This window comes from Halyomorpha halys, unplaced genomic scaffold (assembly GCF_000696795.3).
Source record: "Halyomorpha halys isolate HHAL.00 unplaced genomic scaffold, Hhal_1.1 Scaffold339.1, whole genome shotgun sequence".
Taxonomy (NCBI): Eukaryota; Metazoa; Arthropoda; class Insecta; order Hemiptera; family Pentatomidae; genus Halyomorpha; species Halyomorpha halys.
In genome coordinates, this window is record NW_027114392.1 from 572449 (window position 1) to 585067 (window position 12619).

Here is a 12619-nt window from a genome sequence, read left to right on the forward strand (position 1 = left end):
AAAGTTGGGATTCATTGTGGGCTGCCGTACCACTCACCAATAAATTAAGAAATGTAAAAAAAAATACACAAAAGTGGACAAGTGCCATAAGGGGAAACAGAAGAGAAGAAGTGGTTGTTGCAAGAGTAAGAATAGGACATTCCAAATTAACTCACCTTCACTTAATCACAATAAAATCATAATAAAAACAAAACAAAATTAACCACACAACGTGGAGAATGAATGCACAACTCTCATTTTTAAAAAAATACTTCTCTCTTCAGTACACCACGGAGATCAGTCACTCCGTTAATTCTAGAAAAAATCGTCAGAAGCATATATAGATTCTCCATCTCCAAGCACACCTCACCTGCTTCCAGCAACGGTGCAACCAATGGTGGATAAAAAGTTAATGAATCAAAATGCACCTATGCAACTTTTATTCTCCATCGCCTATTCTATCCACCTGTTCTTTTACCCATCCCTTTACCCAGGTTCGACATAGTGCGATATCTTGGATTCATCATTGACAAATGACTCTACTGGAACCAATATGCTAGACTTCAAGATAAAAACTTACCTGGTGATTCAGTTAACAATAGAAACTGCTCAGTAGGACCTCTCATCTCTCAGTAGAAAACAAACTTCTAATTTATAAGACTATACTCAGGTGTGTCAGGACCTGCGGACTTTGAGGAACTGCTGATGAACCTTAGCCAATGCGCCCTATAATGTTTCCAACAGAACACTACACTATGACCTTCATATGCCTTTTGTTCTTGACTTTATATCAACCAAATTCTCAAATTTCCATATAAATCTTTCTAATTATCCTAATGTTTGGTTCAATCCTTATCCAGTTCCACCCATTCCTACAATCCACCTCGAAGGTTGAAACGGTAGTGACCAGGAGATTTATTGTACAATAAAACCGACAGTTAGAGTTCTGGTAATGACCAGATGCTCCACTCATGTTGAGTGTTTGTGGCTTTAACGCATATACTCAGCCTCCATTGACTCAGTACTGGTGACGCAGTGAGAGGGCTGCGCTGGGATCTGGGATACCCCTTGTGGGGGATAGACCTTGCTCAGGGATCCTCTGGTCGAGAGTGTAAATGTTGTATATAATAGTGTAAATGTGACTAATGATTTTTTTTTTTTTATTGTTAAATTAGTTCATAATTTTACTTATTTTATTTTATCCTTTTTTTTTTTTTTCTTCATTTACATAGTTTGATTATGTTCAGTTTATTTATCTTTCTGTTTATATGTATATAGGGATTTATATGTGTGTAATTTTTTTAAAAATATTTTAGTTTGAATGTGTCCATGTATCTCTATTGCTCATTGCCTAACAACTTTGTGGCATATTGTAATATTTATCAATAAGTAAAATGAGCAACTAAAAAAACAAAAATATATATTATCCAATATAATTCATGTCTGTGCCTTTGCATCTCATTGCGATGTTTCCCAGCACTATCAATTCAGTTCCGAGTGTATCATCTCCGTAGAGCTGTCCGCAGGGACTCCATGTATTCGTCACTATAGGGAAATAATTAATGGGGACGAAGTGGCGGAGATTTGGCTGCTTGATCGAACCTAAGTGACATTGACAGCTTTCGGCACAGCTAGTCGATAGCTGCACTAGGCACACTGTCAGGCCACTACGCTTATATCAACTTATCCAAACAGCTAACTCATTTAGAACTTTAATCAGGATGATATAATTGGAAACATCTGTTTCGTTGTATCACGTGCTGGATTGCCAGTAATTCTTATGTACCGAACATTGTATCATTACAGTGGGGGACGAGAACATTGTCATAATTTTCATGGAGAAATCTTGTTCCATTTGTCAGCAACCTGCAAGAGTTATTCCATGAATGTTCACTACACTAAAAATAAAATTGGTATGTAACCCCTAAAATACCCTGTGATGACATGGCTCTATATGTTTACTTCACATCTAAACACCGTTGCGATTAACTATTAGGTGTTTAAGACTAAAAAAAAAGATTACTTAATTAAGTAATAAAAAAAGAGTATGATAAAAATATGACTTTAAATAATGTTACTGTAAACATAAACATATTTTCTTCACCTCTATATAGATAAAATAAAACGATACGTCAAACATTCTCGTGCTGTTAGAAACTCAACACGCGTCCCGATCTGATTGGGATTCTTTCTGCTATGGGAGTAACACTACGCAGCGCCGTTACAGCCTACAGAAGATTGGGGAAAAAATATTGTCTCGCTCTATATAATATATATATATATAAAGTTAAGTATCGGCGAAAGAAAAATGTCAAAAAAGAGGAGAAGGAATAAAATCTAACACGCTTGAACTGCTATAACATACTGGCTTTATAGGGTTCGGTACATATCTTCTCTTTATATACATTCGCTCAGTCCACTGACATCGAAGTAACAGCTGACTAAGGCTGTAACTCCCCCCCACCAGTTTACGAACAATCCTCATAAACTTACACTATACAATCAATTAATATAAAATACAACAACAATAACTATTTACAATAAGGTATATATAATAAAGAAAACAAAAGATTGACACTTCTCATAAACTCTTATTACAAACTAAAAGTAAGGCAAAACAAAAATAAAATCATGAATTTATACAATTAAAAAAATGCACGTGATTTATTCAGTACATCGCCATGATCAAAGATAAATTAAATCACCTCTTAAGAAACATAACACAACATGTAGTTGAGATGGAGACACTCCGGATTACTCTTTCGCAGCTGTTTTAGTTTTTAGGACTTTAAGTTGTTCAATATGAACGGTCCTGCGCTTTTTGGGTTCTCTAATACTCTCAATAGTTACAACATTATGTTCTCTTATTATTATACGAAATCCGTATTGAGCACGTGAGAGGCCATTAACTCCCTCCGTGAACTTTTGTAGCCTGAGGAAAAAGGCATTCCCCATAGTATCCAATAAGCAAATTAGACGATAGGTTGACGGGTCTTCCAGTCTTCCCTTACTGTTTGGATGAGTACGAGGTGCTGTCTCTTCCAAGGTTTCAGAATTGAGCCTTCACGAATGCACGGATTGAAGATATCAATGAAAAGATCCGGCTGTTTTCTGAGAGCCTACCTTCAGAGCTACATTCGGAATTCCATCCAATCCTGGTGCCTTGCCATATTGTAGGTCCGAGGCGATGTCCTCTATCTCTTCCTGCGTAATTTGTGGAAAATCCGTTATATATATTGTCTATACTTTCAATAGTTTCAAAATTCGTCTCGCTCACTGGTAACGTCTTCTTGCTTGGTTGTAACACGTGCAAAAAATCGTCAATAGTATCCTCCACCAGTACACTGAGGAATGATGTTTATCCAGGCTTTGACGGGTCATAGCTGCATCACAAGCCCCAGATTTAAAAGAGGTCAGTATACACGCCTTTTTTCTCGGCTGACCCTTTTAATTCACACTCATCCTCTAGCATTAAAGTGAATGAAGCGTCATCAAAAGTTTATTTATTCCAGCTATTAGTCCTCCTTCGACAACTCTTCTTTCTTGTAGGCGTATGCAGTGTGAACAACATAGCCTGGTGATCACTGTTTGAATAAAATCCACAAACCCCCCAAGTAGCGATCCGATGCATGCGTCCACTGACAAACGTCAAATCAATGATCAGATGATCTTCCTGCTCTTTTGAACGTCGGGTTTGTTCAAGTATTCATAAGGATCATATCATTTAGTTGTGCTAAAGCTTCCAGGAGAACTTCACCACGTCGATTTGTTATTCCACTTCCCCATTCCGTTCCCCATGCGTTGAAATCACCAGCTATGATAGTTGGATTATGGCAACTAGCCTCTAAGACAATGCGATCCAACAAATTCTCAAAGTCTTCGATTGTGATTCTAGGATAGGCATAACAGCTAAAGATGAATACGTCGTTGATCTTCGCCCATACAAAGCCGGAGTGCGGTGTAGTATTCATTTCCTGAATAGATTCGGAATTACAGGCCTAAAATAACAGCTTTACGACTGACATCGGATACCCACGAGTTGCCATCCAAATGTTTATATTGTTCGCAGAGAATAGTGACGTCAGTGTGCTGTTCCCGTACTGTTTGGTAAAGGAGATCCTGGGCCGCTTCGCAATGGTTCAAATTAAACTGGAGTATCCTCATCTTCGATGTTGTTGGATTTGCGTCATTGTTTTCAATGTTGAACGGAAAGCTGGTAACTTACTACTTCCGCTGGGGGGGGGGGGGGGCAGCATCTCCATTTCTCTCACATAATGCGCATTAAGGTTTCTGGTTACACTCACTAGTTTTGTGACCTACTTTACCTCAGATTCGACATATGGAGATCCTATCCTTTCCAACACAGTTCAGAGTAATTTGTCCTAACTAACAGTCCTACTCGGACCTTTCCATGAGCCATAATCTTCCTAGCGTGAAAAACCGGTAGTGAAATGACCGCCGTTTCCGTGCTCCATAGGCTTTACCTACGGATTTTATTGCTGTGATGGGCACTGATTCTTCACCCAGAAGAGGTTTTAAGGCCTCTGCAACCTCCTCTTTGGTGGTGAGATAATCCAAATCTCGAAGCTCGATAAGGGACTCCTCCGTCCAAGTCCACACTTTTGCCTCTTCGCCAAGCACATCCTCCATTGAGCTTTTTATTTCAGCAAGATATTGCTCTCTCTTCTGGTCAAATTGGAGTAAGAGGCCGGCATTATTAATTTTCCAGACCATTGTGATTAAAGCGGCCCTTTCCACCATCGTCGGATCTTCTCTCATTTTCGCAGGACATATGAGTAGGATTGGTTCTCCGGTATTTTTACTATGAGGCCTCGCTGACTTAGGGCGAGGTTTCTTCCTCGATCTTTTTCGTACCTTTTGCGATAGCTCCTCATGTTGTTCTCCACTTTGAGCTGCATTAGATCTCTGTGGGTGATCTACATCATGATGCACCACTTGTGCATTGGGTTGTGTGGTTTTCTTCTTGTTCTTCCTTTTTTCGCCCGCCAAAGGAGGTGTGCTTACTGTTCCCTCTGATTTAAGAGCATTCTTCAAAGGTGGACTTATCTCCTTCGTTTGGGTATGGCCGTCAGCGGTTTCGATAGGGATGGCAGCTGTTTCCAACTTTTTAAAGTATTTCGCATGCGTAACTCTTTATCTTACCATGGACGTTGTTCTTGGTGCGAATGAAGGAGAGAAGCTTTTTAATTTTGCTCCCAAGATTTTGCATCACCTCTGTAGTAGTTAGTCTTGTGGAATTAGATGCTGCAATGGCCAAGTCTCCCACCATTGCAGCACTGCGGTCGCGTGGTGACGGCGCTTTGGAACCCGCTATCGACGTTGTTACTAGGATTCCGTGCTCCTGCACTGTAACAAAGTTACAATATCTTCCATCCTTCCATAGTATTTTCGCATTTTATACCTCCTGCCAGGTTTTAAAACAGCCGCTTCTAACCCGAGGAACAGACGCTGACCAGTACGCCGCGTATTCTAGGAACCGTTGCGCCTGGATTTGAATCTAGTTTTGGTCCACCCCGGGTATTTTGTTTCCCCGGTTCCCGCCATATCTGGTGAGAATCCCCCTATCCGCCACCTGGGGAGGCGCCCCATGGGAGACTAGCTACTCCACGTAGGTGTGTGTGTTGTTATATTTATACATTTTTATGTCCCTACAAAACAACACGAACACACCAAGAGGTCACTGTAGCCGAATGAGTTATGGCATTTCTTTAGGAAACTCGAATCTATAGCGGAACCGATTCTATTTCACCCTGGGAGGGTTTAGTTTTATTTCTTAGTGGTCCCACAGATAAAAAAAAACGAACCATCTAACTCTTGTTAGAATAGGTTGGTTACTTATAGGATTACATATGAAAGAAATAACCAGATAGGGAGTAAAACTAATTTAATATGAAAGAAATAGTATTATTTTCCATAACTTATTTTATTGTGATGAAGAGTTGAGAAGAGCGAGAACTTGAGAGTCTGATGGTTTGGGTTCGCCAGTGGAGTGGTGTGTCCTACGTGGTCGGCCTTATTTTTACGAGGAGGGTATAAAATAGCTAACAGTTGGAGGATGCAGGCATTGGCCACTTCGCCACCTTCCAACCAGTCTTATTACCAACACTTCTCTCTTTTGGTCCCGAAGCTCAGTGAGGCCTTCAGTTGACAAAAATCAAAGCATTTCCCTACAGATTTTTGACAGTCTAGTTTATGTCAAGGAAGTATGTTATTTAATGCTCGAGACATTGTAACCAATTGTAAAGCTTCATATTATATTCAATTGAATGAAAGGTAACAATAGGGTATTATGAAGAATTATTTTTTTTTTTTCAATTTTACGGGAAGTTAGAATAACTTGGTCAATTTTTTAAGTTGAAAGTTGTGGGTACGAGTACGAGAGTGCTAAAGAAATATTAAAAAAGAAAAACAAATAGTGGACCATTTAAACTTCAATCGTTTAAGTTTTTGTCTTGAACTTCAGACTAACCAATCTTGGCATTGTCCTGTATCTCAATGACCAGTATAGGACGGGACGCTTGTAAACTTAACGGATGATATGTTATGTCAAGAAGTCAAATCTGTAGGTCATGTCCTCTGTCAGCCTAAATTTGTAGAGATAACTCCTAACCGGTCGGTATTCTGTCAGCGCTCGTGTTAACATGGGATTGATCGGGTTCAGGTTATGTCGTACGGCAATAGTCACACTGCCACACTGCGGAACATCTTCCAGGTTTAGGACTGCTACAAGTTGGTTTCCTTGTCAAAGTTAGGGAGAAACCTGTCGCCACCATTTCTATTAATTCACTTTGTTAGTATCTGAACTGTAATTTAGGGAATTGGTTTATGAAGAAAATCATACCTGTAAAGAGTCAACCTGTTTGAACATACACAATGCGTTATAATAAATATTCTTATATCACTCCCTTACATTAGTAAAATAATGGGGCCATTTTTAAACTCTTTTATATGCATCAGGTCTGATGCAGTTCAGAGTGAATAAATTAATTTTTTTTTTCATTTATGAAACTATACTACTATATAAAATAAATATACAAAAAAAATGTGATGTTGAAATGTTATAATACAGTGTTTTGGATGAGCTATACATTAGTGGAACTCCAATTATGATCATGAAATATTGAATAGGAAACAGGGCTAGAAGTGGATTTGGGGGTTTAGGGTGTTAGTCATGGAAGGATTGATTTCTGGTTCTGGACAAATCGGCAACATATATAAAACTGTGTCCTTATGGATAATAATATTTGAGACAAAGTAAGATAAATTTGTATTGTGAGGATTAGATATGGAAGGAATTTGATGATTTAGTAGACCCCAAAAGCTGAACTCCGGAAGTTCAAATAGGCCTTATAATAATAGTAATGTAAATGATTTTTTCATAATTAATATTTCAAACAAATAAATAATATTTAAATTTTGATTGTTCTCTCTAATATCTTCAAATTAGTATATTTATTAGGAATATTATCTTTTTTAATTATTATTATTCTTTTACAAATTGTTGTCACCAACAGGTTTTGGAGTATGGAATTGCTGTTGTGGTATTTTGAGGAAAGTTGGGGTGAGGAAGGTCTATGAATGGTATATAGGATTAGGGAATGATAAAACGAAATTAAGTACTAAATCAATTTCTTTATTAATCATAGCCAGTACTGGTTTATTTTAATAGAAAATCTTTAAGTATTTTTCCGCCCTCACATTGGCCATAAACAAATTTCAGCATAAATACATCATATAAAACTTTTTTTTACTCCCTGGGGGAGGTCAAGTCTACTGACAGGAGAGGATTATCTACAGGTAACCAACCTGTACTAACCATGGTGGTAGATCATGTTCTCATTCCGCGGGACCGTTATGAAATAAAACAAGGCAGCCAAGGTTGACTGCTTAACTCCCTCGGCCACAAAAGGCCTCACACATAATACAAAACTTTACTTTTACGTTTTACTTAAAAATACTTGAAACATTCTCACTTTTTCAGCATTATTTCACACATACTGTGACAATGAAACCTTAGATAGAGTATAGTATGGGATGTCATAATCTAATATTATTTTTTACATATTATATAGACAAACATGTTTAATCAGGAACTAAAGTAAATAAGTGTAGACTTGTAATATTATTTTATTTTATTTAGGTGAACATAATTTAATACGGAAAAAACATTCCTATGATTTCGAGAAAAATAAATTAAATAAAAAAAAGTGGAAAAGCAAACCATGCAAGTAGATGCTTTTCTTAAGTGATCTTCCACTTTAATTCAGGTGGAAAATGAAAATACAATTATTCTCTTTTTAATAAAAAATTGAAGGTAGGGAAAAAATTAAATAACACTTCTTCATTAATTTCAATCGACGATTTTTCATTTCTTAATTTTAGTTTAATTTGTGAAACTTTTATAATAGACTAATATAAGCATATATTTAAAATGTTTCTGAAATACAATGAAACTATGTAATATAACAATTCTTTTATAGCTGTGTAAGTGATGAGCAGCCATAAAAAACCGTGTCTAGTAATTATAATTAATTAAAAAATGTATAATTAAAATATCAGATGTAAATATTTTGTCTGAGATTAAACCCTCCCCCTTTTTTTTTTTTTTTATTATTTCAGTACCAAGTATATTGCTTCACAATTATTCCTATATATTTTTATACTAGGAATGTAATTATTTATTTACTTGAATCGATCATTTGAATAGAAATAGATCTTTTTAGTTTCTTTTGATATTTTTAAGGGACTTTATTTATTTCATGAATTTTTTTTGCTTTCTATCATAATATATTCCTAAATGAGCTCTCTTTGAAAATTAATCGAAGTAAGATGAGAATTGTATTTTATTCCTACTCAATATCAAACCATAGGTTAAAAATTGTATGAAAAAGTAAGTCGGGGGAGTGAACTGGGAAATTCTATTGCACCCTCCGTATCCCCTAGGTAGTTCCCGCCAATACAGAAATATTGCTCCTTGAGGCTACCATTTGTTCCGGTCTATGCAGTAAGCCCTCCATGAGCAGCATTCAATTTCCCAGGTGTTATAAGAATAATGTTTTTATTAACAGATTTCTTCAAGGGAATTGGATTTATTTTTATGAGTGTCCAATAAGATGTGCGAACAAGTCTATAATTATCGAAAATTGTATTTAATTTATAAAAAAAAATTAAATTGTTTAAATAAAATAAATTCTATCCAATTAAGTCACAACACTCTTTAATAATACTTTAAATTATCAACATATATTCGCACCTCATATACATATTTTCATAAATGAGTGATATCAGTGTTAACATTAATTGCAATTAAAAGTATTTATAATTATATGAAATATTGACATACAAATTAATTTAACTAATTTAATTAAACATGTGCAGTATATCCTGTTAAAACTTTAAATATTTGGATGAGTGGCTGTCAATTTATAGTTAAGATTCTCCTCGAGGGTGGCTAGTTTGGCCGAAACGTTGGACATTTAAAGCTATAATAAATAGTGTTGAGATTTATTGGGATACAATTTATTTTATTCAAACAATAAATCCATTTTCAAAGAGGTTATAGGATTATGTATATAAAATGATAAAAAAAAAAAAAAATGCTGATAAAAATATTTTTAAAAAATACACTATTTTCCACCATACCAGATTTACCATTTTTAGTTTGTTTTAATTTATATCCTGAGAAAAAATTGAAAATAAAGAAAATATATTGTTTTTTTAATTTAAAAGTTGATATATCCACAAAATATCAGATTCACTCCACTGGATTACCCAGAGAAGAGTTAAAGATTCTTAGACAGAGATTTAATACACCTTGCATGAGAATGTGGTAATTTTAAACCTGAAATCACACTTATACAAAAAATACTCATCGTCTATCTTCTATAATTTTATTTTCATTTTGGAATAGATGTCACGGATAGAATGGATGGAATAAATTTCGTTTTATATATTGGAAATAGACCACCAGGAACATTTTACGGAACGTCTGTTCTGTGGCTGTTGCCTCTTTCCGCTTAAGTAACTTTTTCTGAATTCGTTCACCAAGCTTGTTTTTTTTATTGTGTTTCCCGCTGTTTTTTATTTATTCTACAATTCATTTGTACATATAACAAAGATACTTTAAAATAAACATTTTCTTTATTTTTTAATATAATTTTTAAAACTGTAAACTTTGGTTACTTATGAATAATATGACTAAAATATTGTATTATAATACTTTCAATGTGGATATTTGAATTTTTTTTTTATGTCTTCCATGTAGATATTCCCAATTAAAAGAAAAAACCATTCAGTTTCCAACAACTATTTATTTCTTAGTTCGGCTGTTTACATACATATATATTTCATGACTACGTAAAAGAAATTAAAAACCAATTTCTAAGATCATTTAGCATGTTGTGACTTAAATTATTGAGTTTTTACATTAGAACATACTTAGTAATGTATTCAGAAAAAAAAATGAAAAAACTTTTCTAAATTATTTAAGTTACACTTCAAAATTACCTTTTTCTATAAACCAGATTTTTTTTTTTTTATTGCTTCTTTCCTGGTAATTTCTGACAAACGCAGGGGGGGAAGAGAATAAGTTTACAAAAAAAAATGTGATGTTGAAATGTCATAACACAGCCTGTTGGTTGAGCTATACATTAGTGGAACTCCGTAAGTTCAAATAGGCCTTATAATAATAGTCATATAAATATTTTTTCTTAATTAATATTTCAAATAAATAAATAATATTTAAATTTGAATATTGATTGTTTTCTCTAATATCTTCAAATGAGTATATTTATTAGAGATATTATCTATTTTATTAATTATTATTCTTTTTCAAATTGTTGTCACCAACATATTTTTGAGTATGAAATTGCTGTTGTGTTATTTTGAGGAAAGTTGGGATGAGGAAGAGGTCTAGGAATAATATATCGGACTAAGAAATAATTAAACGCCATTAAGTACTAAATCAATTTCTTTATTAATCATCGTCAGTTCTGGTTTATTTTAATAAAAAATCCTTAAGTATTTGTCTGCCCTCACATTTTATTAAATGTGTTAAGTTACACTTCAAAATAACCTTTTTCTATAAACCAGATAATTTTTTTTTTTTTTTTGGCTTCCTTCCTGGTCATTTCTGACAAACGGGGGAGGGGAGGGGGGCACGTTTTTATTTCGTGATGCAGCCATAGAAATAAAAGTCAACTCCCGGATTCGAACCTGCTTGCTGCAGTTACGAAGTTGCATAGATCTACACCTCAACTCCCTTAGCTACATACAGCCTTGAACAAATTAACATTTGATGAGGTATATATATATATATATATATATATGTGTGTGTGTGTGTGTGTGTGTGTGTGAATTAAATAAGAATACTTTTCAGGGTAAAGATTTATTTAAAAAACATATAACCCTAGCTTTTTTTTCAGCTAGAAAATAATTAAACATGACCAATAACCTACAAATATTGAGGGGTGGGGTTGAGAGTAATCGACCAGTTTCCAATAAAAGAAATTAATTCAACGCTAAGGTTTGTGTTTGAGGGCATAATTAGGAGAGTGGTGGTGGCTCGCTAAAACAATCCCACTATCAGAGCTTTTAATATTCCTCTCATTTCTTTCAAATCTCCTCCGAGGGCTCCTTTAATTACTACTGACTTGAAATTTTAATTGGCCTCAAATAATAAATTTCCATTAAAATATCAAAGAAATTCGATCCGTGCAACAAGCGGTGGTTAAAATTCAATTTGTGGGGCTGATTGTCTCTCATTCAGCTCTTTATTGAGTAGAGTATGTTAAAATATAAATGAATTCTTGCCACTTTAAATCGTCTAATGACAGCCCCTCGTCTTATTTTTCATTTATATCTGTATGTATACAAATGATTATGGTTATAAGGCCCTCAGGGAAATTGTAAAAAAATTAACATGTGTGAAAAATGTTTACATATTTAATAAATAACTAAATAAGAATAAATAAATCTATTCGTCATAAAGAAATGTATAATAAACAAGAATATTATTCTGTCAAAATTATATATTCGTTATTTAACCGATTTATTCCATAGCACTTTTGAGGCATTTAGTTTTCCCTTCTTCTATTTTTGGTAGGAAAACTTTCCATGATTCTTCCCCTATAGATAATCGATAGGTTTGTTTCCCTAAATGAAATTATTTTTAAAACTAATAATTCATGAATAATTCCTTTTTAAAAACCTTAAAGCCAGATTTCGTTTTTTTTTTTTTTTCTACATATTTGTGAGTAAAGTCTTAAATTTATACTTCAGTTTTCCTAGAGTATAATATAAGGAGAGTGGCCCTGCTCAGTGGTAATGCACTGTGCTACTGACAAGTACCTTGGTTCGAATCCTACTGTGATAGATAATTATTGATTCTGCTACTGTAGATGTGAGTCAACCCTGTCGATTCGAGAGCCTTTAGGGACTACCCAGCTTTATAATGTCCCTAATTGATACCTTTAATTAGCAACAAATCAGGTGGTCGAGCGTAATTCTGACCAACTCACCTTCTTGCACAACTGCTGGTCTATTAATAGTACTTCCATACAAAGTACTGAACTCCTGACCCTTCATGGATTGTAGTGGTACTGATTGCTTTTATATGCAT

General features: G+C 34.6%; 1 protein-coding gene across 1 annotated transcript; it reads right to left on the reverse strand.

Moving 5' to 3' along the window:
- Positions 1-3677: 3677 nt before the first annotated feature.
- Positions 3678-4143, reverse strand: LOC136796813 (uncharacterized). Its single transcript, XM_067051586.1, has 2 exons — positions 3974-4143; positions 3678-3870 (listed from the first exon to the last, which is right to left on the reverse strand). The coding sequence occupies exons 1-2, from the start codon at positions 4141-4143 to the stop codon at positions 3678-3680; spliced, it is 363 nt and encodes a 120-aa protein (XP_066907687.1).
- Between the last annotated feature and the right edge of the window lie 8476 nt (positions 4144-12619).

Coding starts and splice junctions, on each gene's coding strand:
- LOC136796813 (XM_067051586.1), bottom strand. CDS start 4,143: ATGAGGATACTCCAGTTTAATTTGAACCATTGCGAAGCGGCCCAGGAT. Junction 3,871..3,973: donor AAAGCTGTTATTTTAGGCCT/GTAATTCCGAAT, acceptor TGCCTATCCTAG/AATCACAATCGAAGACTTTG.